The sequence below is a fragment of the Echeneis naucrates genome, chromosome 5, assembly GCF_900963305.1.
Source record: "Echeneis naucrates chromosome 5, fEcheNa1.1, whole genome shotgun sequence".
NCBI classification, from domain to species: domain Eukaryota; kingdom Metazoa; phylum Chordata; class Actinopteri; order Carangiformes; family Echeneidae; genus Echeneis; species Echeneis naucrates.
This window is the reverse complement of record NC_042515.1, coordinates 14,474,448-14,493,678: the sequence shown is the minus strand read 5'-3', so window position 1 is coordinate 14,493,678 and position 19,231 is coordinate 14,474,448. Positions and strand designations below refer to the sequence as shown.

The following is a 19,231-nucleotide window of genomic DNA, read 5'->3' as shown; positions in this document are numbered from 1 at the left end:
AAAGTGAAAGTGACGCTGATGACGTCACACTGCTCCGCTTCAGGTGGCTGAGTTCAGTTGGATCACTGTTGTGTTTCTATTTGTGTACATTTGTGGCCAGTGAAGTCCTTCATCTCCCATTTGACTGTTTCTATTCAAATTCAGGCGGTTATTGACTGCCAATCTGCATCATACTGATATAATAAATTTTGTTTGTTTGTGAAAAATCACCTTATAACATTGCTCTGTCCTGTAAAGAAGTGATACAAGCATCGACATTTTTAAAGTCATATGGCCAACAATTTACAAAATAACAATGATTGAGATGTGCATAAACTGTTTATTTTTTTTTTTCCAACACAGAGTATCTGATCTGATCCACAATCTCTGCAAATATACACAAAATCAAATATACTAAGGTTTAACTGCAGGGTAAGTGTAACAGATAGATGCCTCATATAAAAGAAAGTCTTATAAATTATTTTCAAAGCAAACAAATTTAACAAAGTGCCGTGAATGATAAAAAAACCTCCAACGTAAGCCTGTCAAATAACAGATGAAAAATACTGAACTGGCAATAGCATTTGTGAGCAATAAAACAAAGAAATGGTCTGAAATGTTGACTGTTCTTCAAACAACACTCAGATATGAAATGTTTCTCCAGCAGTAAAATGACAAAAATAGCAAAAAGTAAATATGACTTCAACCTTTTTTGGCCTGCTCAGCTTCTACCTGCTCCACTCAATCTTAAAATGACAATTTCTTCATTTAGCAAAGTATCCTTCATTCAAAACTAACTTGCTCTTTATCCTGGTCAACTCTTCTGCTTTCGCCTTCCTTTCTTTGGTGATAGTATAAATGCATGTGAATATACAGTGCAGTCCACTTCTATATTATATAATGATGCACAAAGCTGGGTGGGTGCAGGTAAGGCAGAGGTGAGAAGAAGAAGAAGGCATCAGTGTGAGTTACAGCAGCGGCGCTATGCCAAGTGGAGTGATAGATAAATCATCATCAGTATACAATTTCAACAGCGTGAAGAATGATTACTCAGCTTCATCTTTCAAGGTGAACCTGGAATAAAGAGAAACAGAAACATTTAATAAGAACCAGATAATAAGGATGAAAAAAAAAAAAAAAAACAAGAAAACAAGTGCAGAGTTAGGTGATATGCCACTTAAAAAAATAAAATAAAATTAAAAAAACATTTTAATTTCTTCAAAAGATTTGACTGCTTCTGTTGCTTCTTTATTGGTGGAAAATCAACTACAGCCAGAAAGTGTAGGATACTTACTGTTTTGATTATTTCTATAAAATATATCTAAAATTGTCTTCAGTAGAATATCATAACAACTGCAGTTTAAATGCTGTCTGAAAAAGATTCAATCAACTCTGCTCACCATTCTGTGACCCCAGAGATAAGGTCAACTTGGGCCAACTCGATCTGCACCTAAAGAACCAGAATGAGATGTTAACATCTGTAAGTAATGTCTTTATATATTTAGTGTACTGCATGAAATATCCACCAAGTTATCAAAGGAAAGCTTGAAACACACACTTTGTAAATAGTCCTGTTTTTAAGACAGGCCACAGGATTTTCTTAAGATCAGTCACTTATTTCTTGTCAACTACCTACAATTGGCTGCTGCAGAAAGTCAAAAATTTGTCTGTGTCTGTGGGATGGGACACATTTAAAAAATCTCAGTTTCAAGTTGTGCCTCATGCCACATGAAGGGCAGGTAGAAATAATGTGCAGTTTCAGACGGACCTGTCCAATGACATCGCGGCTCCTGAATGAGGCCGAGTTATTCTTCACTGACACAGTGAGGCGTCTGAATCTTGTCTCCTCCAGAGGCAGATCGTACTCAAACCTTCAACAAAATGGTGATTAGATGTGAACACTATCATGGATCTTTGATGGGAACAGAGACCCAATCAATGTCAATAAGTTGATTACCTCTCATTATATTCTGGTTTGAGGTCTCTTTTCTTCACAGCCGTCTTCCTCTTAGTGGCTTTGCTTTTGTCTGGGAGCAGCATGAGGGACACATAGCTGTCTACACCGTCCTTACCTTGAGACGACAGACCTCTGCACACAGATGAAAACAGTGTGTGTATCACCTTACATATTAAAACATAAAGACATTTTCAAGTCCAAGCCCATTAGAGCAAAAATCTGTATTTTAAATAAACCCCAATCTGCAGTGTGAGCTTATAAGGTATCACTATCATAGTTTCATTTTCTTTCAAGCAGAATAGTTTTCATTATCATGATAAAACATTTTATTTAACAAATGGAGAGAGTAACACATTTTGGTTTCTATAAGTAATTCATTCATTCATCTTCTATTGCTTATCAATTTCTGGGTCCGGGGGTGCTGGAGCCAATCCCAGCTCACATTAGGTGAGGGTGGGGTCACCCTGGATAGGTCACCAGTCCATCACAAGCAAAGACAAACAATCTTTCACACTCAAACCTACGGGCAATTTAGAGTCACCAATCCATCCAATCCATCTAAACAGGATATCTTTGGACAGGGGGAGCAAACTGACGCAGGCACGGGGAGAACTCCCCACATAAAGGCCCCAGGCCTGGGAACCAAACCCACAACCTTCTTATTGTGCGGCAACAGCACGAACCACTATGCTGCCCTGTTTCCCTCTATGAAGTAAGGTTGAACTAATTTCTTAGGTCTACATCCACAACACCAGTTTGGGATTGTATAAAATAAAGTCAAGCAGATTTACCTTACTTCTATGGACCATATAACAAAATGTTGAACAGACTTTTTCTTGGGCTAGCATCCATTATTGTGTTTTCACATTCCACTTTTAGCTTCAGCTATCATTGCTTTTGATTTGCACTTTTCAAATTCTGTATTTTAAAAGACGTTATTGTTATTACATAAACCAGGCTTACATAATCAAATGTATTTCTGTATCATTGGTGTGAACATAGTCTCACTGAAAGTGTTTGCTACACTATCAGAGAAAACATACCTGCAAGCGTGGACAACTATGATGAGCTTTCTCTCCTGTGAGGAATAAGACATAGACAGCTTCACCTGCCCATTTCCAGCAGCACAGGGCAGAGTTCCCGCACTGATCATGTCCACCATTTTGGAATCCAGAATCTTTTGATGACAAATCCATTTGAACATCAGAAACTGTTTGTTAGCAGAAAATACAATAATTGAATACACTGACATGTAAGCGTGCGCTTTATTACTTTGAGTTCAGCCCTCAGCAGGATATGGCTCTCAGGCAAGGCGCCATCCAGATGGAACCACTGATCTAAGACCAGCTGTGGCTCTGCAAGGAGCTCCTTGAGAGTGACCACCAGAGACCCCATTGGCTGGTCCCAGCCACTCGACAACTGAAATGCCAGAGAAATATAATGAAGCTCTCAAACCAACATTACTGAAAATAAAGCCAGTAACTACAAATATGTGCAACAGCAAACCTCAGAAATTCTGATTCACAAATCTCAAAGAAAGTTGAAGAAATTCCTTACCCTCACTACAAGTATCTGATGTTTGGGGTCCTGAACCAGGAAGTGGAAAGACTCATTCCACTGAGGATTGGTGCTGCGGTCACACAGCTTAAGAGAAATTATTAAAAGGTAAGACACAGTCATTACAATTAGACACGAGACTGTGGACAGGTGTGGACTCTGTGACTCTTACATTGGTTTTGTATGTTGTTTCACCCAGAACAAGCTCAGCTCCTGCTTTGGGTTCCTTTCCACTTTTCTTTAACTGATAAGGTAGTGAGACATTTATGCCATTTATTATATCAGGAATTATAATTTGTTTACTTTTGTACAGTGCATAAATAAACAACAGGCTACTTACAGGTAATGAAATTGCTCTCTCTAGGTGGACAAAGAGCAGAGCAGCAGATAGGACAGCTTTGTTCTGATAAGACTGCAGAGACTGCAGCTGCAGTACCTGTCATACAGAGCATAATGGATTAGGTCTGATGTTGCAAATGTTGCAATATTTAACATAACAATCTGACTTGCATGTTGGTGTTTGACTTTACAGATTCAACTTAAGGTTTGATTCCTGAGATGAAGTACAATAATTCACATTTAAAGAATGTGAGACTCCAGCTGAAAGAAGATTAAGCTGCAATCATGGATAAGGACAGACCTGGTCAAGTCTGACTGAATCAGACACCGTGGGGACCCATTCCAGTATCAAGTGAACCTGCCCAGACTTCACATCATTCAGAGTGTACCACTACAAAAGAGACCAAGTCAGTTGCAATAGGAAGGCAACGCCCTCTATATAAGGAAATGAAAGTTCAGAGATCCCATGGTACAAGATCTGGCAATGAATTCTTCACTGACCTGATCTGTGAACTGCGTCCTGATCACCTCATTTAGCTTAATACTGAATCTGTGAACATGTAAAAACGGGTACATTTAAAAAAAAATATTTCAGTATGATACGTATCCTGAGCTGGCACTTGAGTAGGAGTCCTTTGTCAGCCTTATTCGAAAACATGTCACTACTAACTCTGTAGTAGTGCCTGTCACTCTAAGTCAAATATTTTATCAAGAAACTTCTAACATAAAGAAAGGATATACATAAGGACCTATTGAGACAAAGTTCAGCTGAAAATAAATCAAAAATCAGTCAAAATTGCAACTCTGTTTCACGCAGGACTCTGTACTTTTCTATCTTGAATAAATCGTTACTTTTTATCCAACATCACAAAAAGTACAGGACCCACACCTGCCAAGGAAGTCATCAGAATCCATATCCTTATCAAATGCTTCAATCTTGATCTCCTGAACACCTGGCTCACTCAAGACAAGCTGTTAAAAACAAGAATCCACACTAGTAAAGCAAACAAACAAACATTATATAACAAATCTATTCAATCAGCAATGAAAAGTGCTTGTAGAGGATTTCATACCTCATACATTTCATTCCATGTTGGGTTGAGATTCTCTTTGATAACGTGGCTCTTGAACGTAACCCCTCCTATGTTGATTTTAACATAGGGGTCACTCTTGCCCTTAACCATTCCCCCCATCAAGTTGTCCTTCGCAACCAGATTCTGGGCCTCTAGCAGGTGAATCCTGAGCAGCCCCTGTTGGAACAGATTTTCTAAGTTACGTAAAACACATAAGCAGTGTTTGAGCATCTGGTGCTTTAAGTACAGTATAAAGTTTGGATATAAACCCATATGATCCCTAGAGTTTGCATGTTCTCATCATGCCTGTGTGGGTTTCCTCCAATACTCCAGTTTCTTCATCATGTTTAGGTTAACTGGTGACTCTAAACTGTCGGCCCTGTGATGGACTGCTGACCTGTCCATGGTGACCCTGCCCTCACCCAGAGTGAGCTGGGATTGGCTCCAGTGGCCCCCGTGACCCAGAAATGGATAAAACATAGAAGATGAATGATTGCTAGAAACTATCTATCATAGGGAAAAAATTGTGGCTCAGTAATGAGTAAAAATGAACCTTTGCAAGAGAGATATGTTTCTTTGATGACATGTCCATTGAAATTTTGGTTTATGAAAATGTGTTTGTGTGTTCTTCTTTTCTTCCATTTAGCAAAGCCCGACTTGTGCAAACTTAATAAATGAGAAATGCTTGGCACAAGCCGCCTGTCTGGTAGGAGGGGGGATTTCTGCTTCCTCTGCAGTTCCTCAGTAAAAACTTATTACGTTTGAAGACAGTACTTGGTACACTCACGGTGGAAAAAAGGCATAGAGGGTGATTAAGAAAATCCACGAGACTGACAGCCACTTGCATCAGTTCACTAAACTGCTCACCATCACATGATTGCGTACAGTGGTACACACACTCTCTATTTTTTTAAACATCATTTTAAAATCAATGCTCTCCAGTGAAAGAATATGGACTATGATAAACAAAATCTCGTTGTATGCTGGATGGAATAATCAAAGAAAAATTCTAGCCCACCTCTTTGCCAAAGTCCTTGCTGGGTTTGGTCTGTGGTGGAAGAACCTCAGCAGGTTCAGGGACTTCTTCATCTGCTGGCCTCAGGTTTTCAGCAGGAAGACCAGTCACTGTGGAGTGGACAAGGTTCTCTAGGCCAGAGCTGCATTCAAGCACGCACACGCACACACGCACCTTTTAATATATCTAACAATAATGTTTATAGTTAGATTTATTTGAATTTCACCCTTTCTGATGTAATAATGAAGGGGGAAATAAGAAACATTTTCTACTTTGTGGAGCTCACCCCTCTGTTTGTATGTGCTGAGGATCAAAGTCTCTTTTAATTGCCATATGTGCCTGTGACGGAGGCTCCTCTTCTTCTCTTTGTTTCTCCACCACCTGAAAGAAAAATTGCAGCAAGGTCATGATGGTGAAAGCAGACAGAATATAACTGCTCGTCTCTTCTGTAATGCAACTCACTGGAGCAGCGGGGAATGTATCGGGTGCCATGCAAGTGGCAGCTGGTTCAGCAGGAGTGGTCTCATCAGGATCAGACAGAGCATGTGCTTCTGCTTCTTCAGGTTGTTGAGGCCGCTTTGATGCTGCAATAGACCTGAATGCACAGACTGCTCTCAGAAAACACTACACACATTGATGAATGTAAGTAATTGAATAATTTTTTGTCCCTGCTGCCATTGGATTTCTGAATAATTGACTCCCATATGCTTTTTCTATTTATTGCTGTCCTATGTGTCATATGCTGTTGTTTCCTGCGTGATTGCTGAGCTGACCGTTTTTGTTACTGCTGGCTGTAAAGCGAATTGCGCCACGGGGACAATAAAGACTCCTTGAACCTTATTAGCGTTACTCAGCTGCACAAGTGGTGTGCATTATCAAATCGATCTAAAACTCACTCATTGACTGGGATCTCCTCCTCCCTCGCTGATTCGAATGTCTTCTTAGTAATGGTGACCATCTCCTCCTTCTTTGAGCCAGTTGTAGAAAGCTGTGGAGCTTCTGTCATCGTTGAATTGAGGATCTGTCAACAACAAATGTCCAGTTGGTTGTTTTGTGTATCAAGGACAGTTGCTCTAATCCCTTGTCTGGATATTCTCATACCTTGAGTTCAGCCCTCAGCAGGATCTCACTTTCAGGTAAAGCTCCATCAAGATGCATCCACTGGTCCAAGACCAGCTGCGGCTCAGAGAGCAACTCTCTAACAGTAACTACCAGAGATCCCATTGGCTGGTCCCACGCACTTGACAGCTATGGCGGTAAAGGCACATTTATGTCAGCCATTTCAAATGTTTCATAATAGGCTTTACAGACTTTTTAATCAATATCATGAGAAAGTACAGTCACCTTGATTATGAGCATCTCTTGCCCAGGGTCCCGAACCAAAAAGTAAAATGACTCATCCCACTGAGGTGACCTGGAGCGATCACACACCTTCAGACAGAAAAAGAGGAAATTTGTATCACCATATATCCATATTTTAAAAATATCTACTGTAATTTAAATATATTTTTTGAACAGTTTAGAGGGAGTAGCAGCATTGGCTTTTATACTGCCAATAGGGTGTGCCAAAGCTGTTTGAGGTTTCTAGTCATTCATTAATTCATCTTCTATTGCTTATCCATTTCTGGGACGTGGGGGGTGCTGGAGCCAATCCCAGCTCACACTGGGTGGGGGCGGGGTCACCCTGGACACACTGGGCCAACACACAGGGACAAACAGAGACCAACAATCATGCACACTCACACTCAGACCTATTTAGAGTCACCAGTTAACCCAAACATGTCGTCTTTGGACAGTGGAAGGAAACCGGAGAACATTCAGACTCCACACAGAAAGGCCCCAGGCCCGGGAACTGAACCCGCAACCTTCTTATTGCGGGGCAACAGTGCACTATTGCTGCCGTGCTCCCTGGTTTTCAAGTCATTTGATTCCTTTTAAGGAAACTGTGATAGAGATATTGCACTAAATACACAAAGAATAGCTCAACCAATATTATCACAATGAAAATAAAGACATGTTTGTGTATGTCATACCTTGGTTTTGTAGGTTGTGTTACCAAACACAAGCTCGGCACCAGCCTTTGGTTCTTTTCCACTCTTCTTATACTGATCAGAGAAAGACATAACATTCAGCAAATAGGAAATGAGGTAAACTTGCCTTTCTTTTAAAAGATATAATATTCATCAAATATAACAACAACAACAACATTTTTTTGGTAAGTGACTCTTCAAAAGAAAAAAAAAAAATACTTAAAACTTTATTCCAATAGGGAATCTTTTTATGACCACGTTTTCAGAGCCCTTGCTTATTTATAAATCAACACAACAAGACAAAACATTTATTAAAGTAGCTTTCAAGGTGGAAAATTACAGAGGACTCACAGGCAATGAATGTGCTCTGTCCAAATACACAAAGAGCAGGGCTGCAGAGGGAACAGCCTTGTTTTGGTAAGATTGGAGAGACTGCAGCTCCATCACCTGCAGCAGAGAATCAAATTAAAAATACATCACAGTGACTCAGCACTGGTGTGCGCAGTGAGTCAACTGAGCTGGGCATATTATTTTGAACAGTACAGAGAGAAAGAGCAGGCAAGACAAAAGATCAAGCTTATAAGCATGTGCCTGAAAAAGTGAAGAAACTTAAAACATATATTAAATATTAAACTAACTTGGTCCAGGGGGTCGTTACAGGACACTGTTGGAACCCACTCCAGTATGAGGCGAACACGTCCAGACTTTACATCATTCAGAGTGTACCACTGAAACAGACACATACGCTTACTGAAGCACGGCCTGTGATTACACCATGGGAACACATATTTAAATCCAGTTGATCATTGAAAACTCACCTTGTCTGTGTACTGGGAGCTGATTATATCTGCGACACTGATTTTCAATCTGTTTGCAATAAAAAAGAAAACACCTCAAAAATAAATTCATTGAAACTGAATGATAAGCCTTTTTACAAATAGACAAAACACAATGAAATAGAAAACAAAAATATATTTTGATGCTGTTTACAAAAAAACTAAATGCAGATTTTCATTTATCAAAAATCTATCTAATACACAGCAAATAAGTCCCTCATGTTACCAATTTCTTGTTGTATTGACATACAACCAGGACAGCTAGAAACCTCAGCATCAGGCCTCACCTTCCCAGGAAGTCATCCTTATCCATGTCTTTATCAAACAGCTCAACTTGCACGTTTTGTCCTGACTGAGGCTTCAGCACCACCTGTGGAAACACAGAAGAGATGAAACAGTCGGTGGTGATTTTCTTATCTATTTGAAATCATGCTTTGAAGAATTTAAAATTCATTGCCTATACAGACCTCATACATCTCATTCCAGACTGGGTTGAGATTCTCCTTGATCACGCTGCTTTTAAATGCAACAGCTCCAACATTGACCTTGGCATAGGGGTCACTCTTGCCCTTCACCATACCACCCATCATCTTATCTTTGGCAACAAGACTCTGAGCCTCCAACAGGATGATTCGCAGCAGCCCCTGCAGCAAGAGCTCATATTACACTACTGATTTCTTTTCTTTCTTTTGGTAAATGAGATGTGTTATTTCCTGTTGCTTATTCCCAGTGTTGTAGATCACAGTTTTGCAACTTTACCTCACTGGCGAAGCTGATGTCTGGAGAAGTGTGAGGAGGTAGTGCTACGGCAGGGCTTGGTGAATCTTCCAATTTCTCTTCAGTCACATCAGCTACCGTTTCCTTTTTGTCAACATCCTTATCCAAAGTCACTGAAGAGGCAACAGTCTCCACTGGAGGAATGTCCACTGAACGTGATCTGAAACACAAAGTGCAGCAATGAGGGAAATTTAACAGACAGCTGAGGAATGAAAAATACTGTGAGGACGGACTTGTTGGATTGAACTATCTCACTTCAACATGGTGTCTGTCTCTGGTTTGGCCTGAGGAGGGGATGGGTCTAATGCTGAAGTGACCGTTGCCTTCTTAATAGCACCAGGACATTTGCTTGGAATCAGCACCTGCAATTGAAGTGATTATTATCATTGATTGTCATGAGTATCATCACTCACCGAGTAACATATTGAGAAAGAAAATAAAAAGAAGACAAATATTATCGAGGAAAATTGTCATACTGGGAAAGTGAAAATACATTTTTTGTATACAGCAGGACAGAAAAAATTAACCAGTGACAGCAAGAGTCGTCCTACCTTTAGTTCAGCTTTGAGAAGAACCTGACTCTCGGGTGATGCTCCATCCAGATGGAACCACTGGTCCAGGACCAGCTCAGGTTCAGACAGCAGCTCTCTAATTGGAACCACCAGGGAAGCAATGGGCAGGGTCCAGCTGTGGGAGAACTGGTTACATTCAAGAAAACAAGAGAGAGTGTTAACAAAGGATTAAAGTATTTATATGTTAGAGGTTACATTAATTAGCTACTGAAGTCAGTGTACCTTAACAACAAGAATATCTTCTCTGGGGTCTCGAACCAGGTAGGTGAATGCCTCATTCCACTTGGGCGATGTGGTACGATCACACACCTTCAGAGCAGATGGAACAGTCAGGAAACTATCAACATAAGCCAGGTTGGTACAACAAACACTGCAGTAAGTAGTCTATCTTTTGAATCTTACTGTAGTTTTTCTGGATGTTTCTCCAAGAATAAGCTCCGCTCCAACTTTCGGTTCTTTGCCACTCTTCTTCACCTGCATAGACACAGAAAAGGCATTGAGGATGAACCTTGGGATTGAGAGGTTGATTACTAACCCGAAACATTATCCTTCACAGGTGTATCAAAGAACTCACTGGTAAACCATCTGCTTGTTCAATGTACACAAACAGTAGACCTGCTGAAGGAACGGCCTTGTTCTGGTAGGACTGTCTGGAATAGAACTGAATGACCTAAAGACACAGCAAAGAATGAGGACAGATGACTCACATTAACAAAAAGGTGTCCTCTAATGCGTGACTCGAATTAAAAACACTGACCTGGTCCAATGTGTCTGATTCTGAGGCTGTTGGAACCCATTCCAGTATCAGGTGAACCCGACCAGACTTCACATCACTGAGAGTGTACCACTGATGAAAAAAGCAACACCATATTAATGAAGGGCTGCTGTTTTTTTATTCAGCAAATTTAGAAGGAGAATTAAAGCCTAAGATTATTGCATTTTGATTTTTCTTGCTGCAATGTTTTGGGCTTAAGTATCCCACCTGATCAGTATACTGAGAGTCAATGATGTCCTTCAGACTGATCTTGAGCCTGCATGTCGAGAAATGTGAGATTTGAATGTATCTTCTTGAATCAAATTAGTAAGTATGATTCATCACATGTATTTACCTGCCCATGAAGTCATCCTTCATGTCCATATCTTTATCAAACACTTCCACAAGCAGATCTTGGCCTGGCAGTTGGGTCAGAATCACCTGGAGGGGGAACAAAGTCAAACAAAGTCAAAGGACCCGCTCAATATATAGTTTTTGTAAATGGTAGGACATTTACAAATATGCGTATACATGTTTCTCACTGCAATAGACATGAAGTTTAATGAAAACCATTTACCTCGTACATCTCATTCCATGTGGGGTTAAGATTGCCCTTGATGACATGACTTGTGAATGTTTCACCTCCTATGTTGATCTTGACATAGGGGTCACTCTTGCCTTTCACCATTCCTCCCATCAGGTTATCCTTAGGAACAAGATTCTGGCCTTCCAACAGGTGAATTCTAAGCAGTCCCTGAAAGAAATATAAACTTTAAATGTTGTATTTCATGAGGATCACACCATTAGAAATACAAACACAAAACTGTACTGTCCCCATTTACCTCTGTGGCAAAGCTAGGATGTGGAGAGGTCTGTTGGGGCAGCTGTGAGGAAAGTCCAGCTGCCAGATCAGATGACATGTCAGATGAAATGCGTTCTTCGTCTAACCACAGGACCTATTTTAAAGTGGAAAGAATAAGAGACAAAATGTGACCAATAACTCAGAATTACTGTTCAGCTAAAACATCAATTGACTTCTTGTAATTATAATTATTAAACTTTTACATTGTGCTTGTTTTTTTTCTGTGTACTTACTAGTTGTTGAATGACCAATGTGTAGTATTCAGGAAGAAACTGAACTGAACATAATCTTTACCTTAGTACGAGCTAATTAGCTCAGAATTAACCCTTCACATCTACTTAGTGAGCTTCCTCTTACTTTGAACCCGTCACGGTGCATATATTGTCATACAGTTACAGTCACTCAAGAGGTGCTCTTTTTGTGTTATATGGGCCCACTGTAGGTTTTCCAAAATGCTTAGAAAGGAAGGTGCTAGACGATAGGTATATTCAGTTGAATGCAATCTACAATATTACCACTAGATGCCAGTAAGTCCCACACAGGGGTTGGTTAAGTTGTTCAAAGTATAGCATGGAGTGGAGCAGGAACAGGGAGGGTATCTATTTGCCATAGCCATAAATTATTATTTGTCATTTACCCTGAGAACTGAATTGATATAGATGCGGCTGGCAGATCCAGAATTGTCCAACTGGAACCACTGGTCCAAAGAAAGGTTGGAATTGGACAGCAGGCGGGACAAGGGGATGGTTAGACTGCCCAAAGTCTGCACACGATCGGCATCCTTCACCTGGTTTATTAAAAATAGAAACAAATTAAGAATTTTTTCGATCGGAATGCCAAATTCAAACTTGAGTGAGGACTAATAAATAAACTTTTACCTGAATATCTATGTCCTGTTTATGTGGATCGTGGATGAAGAATGTAAAAGCTTCCTCCCACTCAGGATTAACAGTTGTGTAACAAGTCTGGAGGCAAAAATAAATAGCTTGAGCAATTTAAAATGTAAGTCCTATATGAATATGAAACAGAAATAAATGAATCAGTATTGTAATGGCCTGTAGATATACCTTGCTCTCTCTAGTGATATCCTGCACAGACAGCTGCACCATGGGATTGGGCTCTTTATTGCCCTTCTTCATCTACAAAATGAACAGTAATAGACAAAGGTATGTGAACAACGCCATTTTGTGAGGAAGAGCTGTGCAATAATAGACTTATCTGCCATTCCACCAACACGTGGTTCGTGTGATTACTGTGTACATGGTTACCATAGCAACACCACAAACATATGAAAGGAAGCACATTAGGTGCAGTAGAATCGGGAAGTATAAATGTGCAGCAGAGAAACTACAAAGACAGAGCTTAATTACATTTCTTTGTCCTTTTGTTTTTGGTACAACTGTAGAAATTAGTACAGTTGGAAGTGTGTGTTTAACCGCCTTGGATAAAGTTAGCCACACTTGTCCAAGCTGCAATGGTGTGAAAGGACCTACAAAGCCAAGACTGCTACAGTGTGGAATGCGTGACAGATGGTTGTTGCAGCTTTGTTTCAGTTTAACCACACACACAGGAAGCAGTCTAGAGCCGAGCACAAATGTGGGTAGAGAGGGTAGAAATATCTGACTCACAGGAAGTGCCTCAGCCTTGTCCAGATATACAACTAAGATGGCAGAAGAAGGTGGATCTGCATTCTTACTAGTCACACTCTCATTCCTCTTTAGGATCTGGGAGAAAATTGAAAAGAGATTTTTTTTTTCCCACTGTAATTGTTTGACAGAAAGAGTACTAAAAAAAACATACAAAAATCAATTCTACTGTAGATACAGTACATCTCCTTAGAGCAAGTGTAAATGAGTGATTCAAACCTGCTCTAGACGATCAGTGTTAGGCAGCAATGCCAACCACTCCAGTCTGAAATGAATCCGTCCTGATGGCGTGTCTTTCAGGGTGTACCACTGTGAAGATGGCACCAGACATACATTTACAATCCAAACATTAAGCAACTGACTGTTGTGACTGAGATTACAACACCCCATCACTTACATCATCAACGACTATGGATTTTTTCACAATGCCTAAATCCAGTTTGGTCCTACATGGAAGAGAAGTGAAAGGCAAAATTACTAAAAGAAAAATGTCTCTTTGAAAGTAAAATGACCATAGCACAGACGGTTAACATTTTAACATTTTAATACCACAGTTATATGTTAGACAAAGAGTGTTGATTTTCCAAATGGCAATGACAGCTGGCAGATGAGAGATGTGACATGTGACACATGAATCATGCTTATGTACCTGCCCAGGAAATCATCCTGGTCTGGATCTTTGTCATATACCTCCACCTCCAACTCTTGACCAGGCACTTCATGGACTATAACCTGACATACCAGATACACACAGGGACATGAAGACTGACAGGAAGATTTGTATGGAAGGGAGTCTGGCCTCATGAATGATAATGAACATTCTCAACACAGTAAATGTCTAAACTTTCAAATACAGAACAGGGTGAAATGATACATGATATCCATGGAAAAAGAATTTTCCAATACCTGTACACACAGTCATGATGACATAAATTTCAGACTACACAAAAATGCCTCTCTTCTTCCTACCTCATAAATTTCTCCCCACTTGGGAGAGTCTGTGTTGTCAATGTGTTTGGAGGTGAATGTCTGAGGGCCAACCCTCAATATGACATAGGGATCAGACAAGCCAGCCATGACCCCTTTCACGTAGTTGTCTTTCGCTGCTAGATTCTGTGCCTCCAGAAGGTGGATGCGTACCACACCCTAAGGAAGAAATAGAGCGTGTAATGTACTGTTTGCTGAAATGTTAACATCTTCATCTAAATGTACACACTGAGGCTTTTACCCTGGGCAAAGGTGAGCGTAGCTGGGCCACATGTAGGCCAGGAACCAGCGGGACAACCAGACGGTTGGGCAAAACCAAAAACGCAGCGATGGCATCCATAATCATGCTGTCTGACATGACACTGAGACAAAATGGAGGGTCATTTCAGTGAAATCTTACTACTGTACTACCTGAAGAAGTATGATTAACTCCTCAAAAATTTCAGATGGTAATAAGATTATTTTTGATACAACGCTGTGGCTTTTACTAATGAGTAAGCCAAAGTAATGTTATTTGAGCATGACTCACTTGAGCCCAGGTATGTCCAACAAATTAGTCAGTCCAGTCCAATTGATGTGTAGTTTCTGGGAAGAGATAATAGACAAAAGGACTGTATACGGCAAATGGAGGAGGACTGATGGAAAATCAATAACATGACAAGCACCAGGCACTAAACTAAGATACTGATAGTCACAGAAAGAGGGGACATTAAAAAAGACATATGAAGGAGAATGAAGATGGACATACGGGCCTCTGGATGAAAAACATGGTGACTGCACCCACTATGGGCACATCTCCAATCAGAGGCTCCAGAATTACCCGCATCATCCCGTGTAGCTAAGGACAAAGAAACAGAAGGGGGGCATGTGAAATTAAACAATGCTAAATATTAATGCTGTGGTACTTTAGTATCACTTAAAGCTTTACTTTGAAAGAGGAACTTTACATGAAACGTTATCATTTCAAGTTTGATAAGAAGACAAACCTGTATTCCTTTGACTCCGGCTTTGCAGAAGTATCTTTTCACCTCAACATTGATCTCTGCATTACCAACATAGCTGAGGATAAAATAAGTAAAGTGTCAGGCAAAATATTGCATTTTAAGCACAGAGATGACAGCTATTCTCAAACCCAAAGGGCAATGGACAAACATTTACTTGATATATAGATCCAGCAGGACTTGACCCTTGTCATTCTCTGTATGTGCCTTGATCCCTACAACTTTCATGGCCTAGAGTAAACAGAATGCACATTTATTTACATAATTTGAATCCATCATTTGTGTGAATCTGTATATCAGTGATAGTATAGCATAGTATAGCATAGTTGAGATGTTGGTGCCATCACCTTATCACCCATGTCCACTTTGGTGAAGCTGAGTGTCTGAAGGTGGGTGCTTGAGGCTCGGATTGATGGAGCGATGGTTTCCACCAGCAGCTTCTCGAGGTATTGGCCAACAAAAGGCCACACCTGCTGTAGCACCTGGCGAAGCCACAAAGACCAAGGTTACAAGATGCTCTTGTTAGAAAGGTGGATTGCATTTGATGTACGTGCAGTATTCAACCAGAGAATACTGTTTCAAGTTAAGTTTGTAATTTTAGCCGAGCGCATTGTAACAAAGCCATCTGTCAGATGCCTTGGATTCCATAAGAAATAACAGGAATGACAGAGACAGCTGTAGCCAGTTAGGCCTCCTCAACTGTTAGTTTTCTTATTTTGTTCTTTGAATGAACGAAAGTCATGCTCTGCATTTTTACAAAATGTTAATGTTGCTACATAAACCTGCAAAGTCTTCATTCCCAGTGAAAGAACAAAACTGCCTACGCAGTATTTGGTTGCATGCTTGTGTCGCTGTAGAAAAATTGAGTTTGTTCCAGTCCAGAATAAGTAAAGAGTGAGTCATCAGCTGCCTGTTTCTGTGGAGGATGGAGCCTGAGCAACAGGGGAATCTGGTGACCACCCCTCCAGTAAAAAGTCTCAAACCTCAGCTTTGTTTGCTTTCAGACACTTAGATCTCGTGGTTCTGATAGCATGAATACTTTTATTTCTCTATCCCTACATTAATGGCGCTGTCTCTCTGGGCTAGAAGTTAAGGTTGGAGGGGGATGTGGCAAAGTCTGTAGTTTTATTTTAGTTTTCTTTTGGAGGGAGGGGGGCTGGGAAGCTCCACCCCTTCCTTCAAGCTTGTTTGTAATGAAATGGAAATGTTGAGAGTATTGCCTGGCACTCGGCCTGCCTTCTGCAGTACAGACAGACTGGCTGCACTAAGGGGGGTGGGGCCTTTTCTTAAACAGGGCAGCAACAACAGCAGTGATACCGTCTCTCAGCTAGTACCAGCTATTCACCTAGCATGCACTACAAAGTGTCAATCAGCACAACAGCTGGGACACTGAGCAGATGCATGTGTTTACTGTGGGCTTAATAAAGGAGGAATAAACGGTCCTTTGTATTGAGACATGCTAAAATGATTGCGTGAAATAAGAACCACTGATATTTTTACCTTATTCAGCCACTCCACCTTCTCAACATCTGGAAAGTTGACCTGACGGAAAGAAAGACAGTAAGGGCCCAAAATTTACCACGGCGCATGATAAACTCACAACAGGACAGGAAAATGAGTGAACTATAGCTAATGTTATTTGAACATGGCATCAATGTGCTTTTTGCAAAAGGTTTTAGAATCAGCAATTATATCTCCCCGAAAAAATAAAGAGTAATAACAACAACTGTCACCTACATAACCTATTAATGCATTTAGGCCACTCATGTTTTCTCCACTTATATTTAACTAGATTATGCTGAAGAAAGCCCTGGCTCTACCCTGTTTGGTAACACTGCACATTAAAGAGAACAGCACTATGGAGAGGCCTGATTTTTAATACTTGGATAAGAAACTTCTTATGCAAGTGATCACTGAAACAAGTATGCACAGGAAAATGATTTGGGTGTGGCCACACATTCAGAGCCAGAATGGAGCCGTTTGAATTTAGACATTTCCAAGTTTGGTACGCATATTACCAGGCTGGATGACTTGCAAATCAAGACTTGCACACTTTCCAGCCACCTTCAGTTAAATTTGGACAGATGATTAGAGGATTCGGGTTTGGTAGTGGCTGCAAAGGAGTCAGGTTTGCCAAATTTAAACATGCAAACACATGGAGAGCAAATCTGACAACTTTACTCGGAAAATAAGAGGAAACAATATGATGCATATTAACATAGAGGAACTTTTGCACAACGGACTGCAGTCGTGTTTCAATTAGGACCTAAACTCCATCATGAGCATTAAAAGCAGCAGATTCGATATATGAAAGAAACAAGAAAGTGATTCAGGAGCCGCTATAAATAGCTCTTACTGGGCTGGTTTACTGGAAACCATCTCTTTATCACAACCAGCAGGTCCCAGTGGCAACACAACCAACATTTTTGGACACACACATGGCAATTTTGGTGTCCCCTTACAGACAGTGAGGTTACTCTCGGTCAACTCTCGTCGTGATCCTCGTCTATGGTTTGGTGTGTGATGCCAGAGGACAGTCTCTGGCAGCAGGCTGTCCACAGTGTCTTACCCACGCAGGGAGGTCTCTCTTGATCTTCGACCGCTTCCCGGATGCGTACTCCTGCTCGTCGTCCAGCAGCTGTATGGCGGACTTCAGGCGAGCCTCCTTGGCCTCCCGGGCGTGTTTCCATCCGGTGTAGACCATCATCCCGAAGACCAGCAGGCTGGTGCTGACCCGGTAGTAGCCGGCCAGGTAGACCGGCAGCAAAGCACTCAGACATTTGCCGAAGGTCCAGAGCACGGCCACGGCGCTGATCCCCTTTGGCTTAGCGGGCTGCGTGGCCACCGCGCCGTCTGCTGTTTTCTCGGCATCGCCGGGACTCGGACCCTCCGCTCCTTTAGCGTCAGCCGGCTCAGATTTGTCGCTTTGCATGGCGATATGACCCGGTATAAATATGTGTTGTCGTTTGGTGATGTAAATATGTAGCTTTAAAAAAGGTGTTTAAACGGGTTGAGCTGTTACATGCCGACCGTCAGCTGCCTCCAGGCCGAACGGACGCACGGCGGATCGTCGGCCGCTCCTCTCCCCGTGGTGGTCCGCTTTAGTCCGCCTGCATCCCCTTCGCCGACGCTGAAATGCTGGTTTTGGGCCGAGGTGGAGCACTTTTCACTGAGCAAGCACACAGACGCTGGCACGGTGGTCGACAGCGACTCCTGCTCTGCGCCGTCCCGTTATCCGGATGAAAAACACGCCCACTGGAGAGGAGAAAAAAAAAAACATCCGACTGTCGCTGCTGCGGTAAAAACAGACATCTCATTTATTGAAATTACCGCCATTACGCAGCACGACGTTATCCAGACAGCCACTGTGTTTGGTTTAAAAGGTCACAGAAAAACAAAGTTTACACATCACACAGCAAAGAGACTCGTTTAGGAAGAAATGTTTTCATACCGCCGTGTCATCGATGGTTAACCCGGCAGCTCCTCTGGACGGCAGTCTGCCGCTCCGGGTTATTTATCGATTGGTCTGTTTGTTATTTTAAAAGCGCCGCCTTTAGACCTCTAAATCCGCAGTCAGTGAACGCACCCCAGTCCGATTGAGGCCCTTCGCTTCAGATAAAGCAGCTGAAACTCCAACCTGTTTGCAGAGCCTCACGGATACCAAGCTACTCCAAAAACAGGGGGGTTATATTTAAGTTTGCACAGTAAGTCTCCACCCAACAACTTAAGCAATGGGATGTTAAGGTAAGCATTTCCCAATGTAAACAAAACACTGTCTGAAGACAAGTCCCTATAAGAGCCCTGAATGTATCATCCTGAAAAAGTGGCACACAAAAAGAACACAAA

The 19,231-nt window shown here is 41.3% G+C and overlaps 1 protein-coding gene across 1 annotated transcript; it reads right to left on the bottom strand.

The window, feature by feature from the left end:
• Positions 1-299: 299 nt before the first annotated feature.
• esyt1b (extended synaptotagmin-like protein 1b) lies at positions 300-19,125 on the bottom strand. Its single transcript, XM_029501417.1, has 53 exons — positions 18,837-19,125; positions 17,955-18,640; positions 16,886-16,927; positions 15,733-15,867; positions 15,543-15,616; positions 15,371-15,443; positions 15,133-15,222; positions 14,914-14,969; positions 14,626-14,746; positions 14,367-14,543; positions 14,047-14,129; positions 13,795-13,843; positions 13,617-13,706; positions 13,380-13,475; positions 12,819-12,890; positions 12,630-12,716; positions 12,389-12,538; positions 11,732-11,845; positions 11,467-11,643; positions 11,245-11,330; positions 11,118-11,166; positions 10,893-10,982; positions 10,710-10,805; positions 10,538-10,609; positions 10,358-10,444; positions 10,115-10,261; positions 9,819-9,925; positions 9,546-9,723; positions 9,254-9,430; positions 9,074-9,156; positions 8,769-8,817; positions 8,589-8,678; positions 8,302-8,397; positions 7,954-8,025; positions 7,265-7,351; positions 7,022-7,168; positions 6,817-6,941; positions 6,383-6,515; positions 6,207-6,301; positions 5,924-6,062; positions 4,906-5,082; positions 4,722-4,804; positions 4,334-4,382; positions 4,134-4,223; positions 3,834-3,929; positions 3,666-3,737; positions 3,494-3,580; positions 3,209-3,355; positions 2,980-3,113; positions 1,937-2,068; positions 1,748-1,850; positions 1,380-1,429; positions 300-1,053 (listed from the first exon to the last, which is right to left on the bottom strand). Exons 2-53 carry the CDS (start codon positions 18,315-18,317, stop codon positions 1,026-1,028), a joined length of 5,502 nt encoding a protein of 1,833 aa, XP_029357277.1. The 5' UTR covers positions 18,318-18,640; positions 18,837-19,125; the 3' UTR covers positions 300-1,025.
• Positions 19,126-19,231: the final 106 nt, after the last annotated feature.

Excerpts from the sequence above, each read along its gene's own strand:
- esyt1b (XM_029501417.1), bottom strand. The coding sequence starts at position 18,317 with ATGCAAAGCGACAAATCTGAGCCGGCTGACGCTAAAGGAGCGGAGGGT. Across the intron at positions 8,026-8,301 it reads ACAGAGCACATTCATTGCCT|TATAAGAAGAGTGGAAAAGA; the intron begins GTGAGTCCTCTG and ends TTCTCTGATCAG. Across the intron at positions 6,063-6,206 it reads CAGCACATACAAACAGAGGG|CTCTGGCCTAGAGAACCTTG; the intron begins GTGAGCTCCACA and ends GCTTGAATGCAG.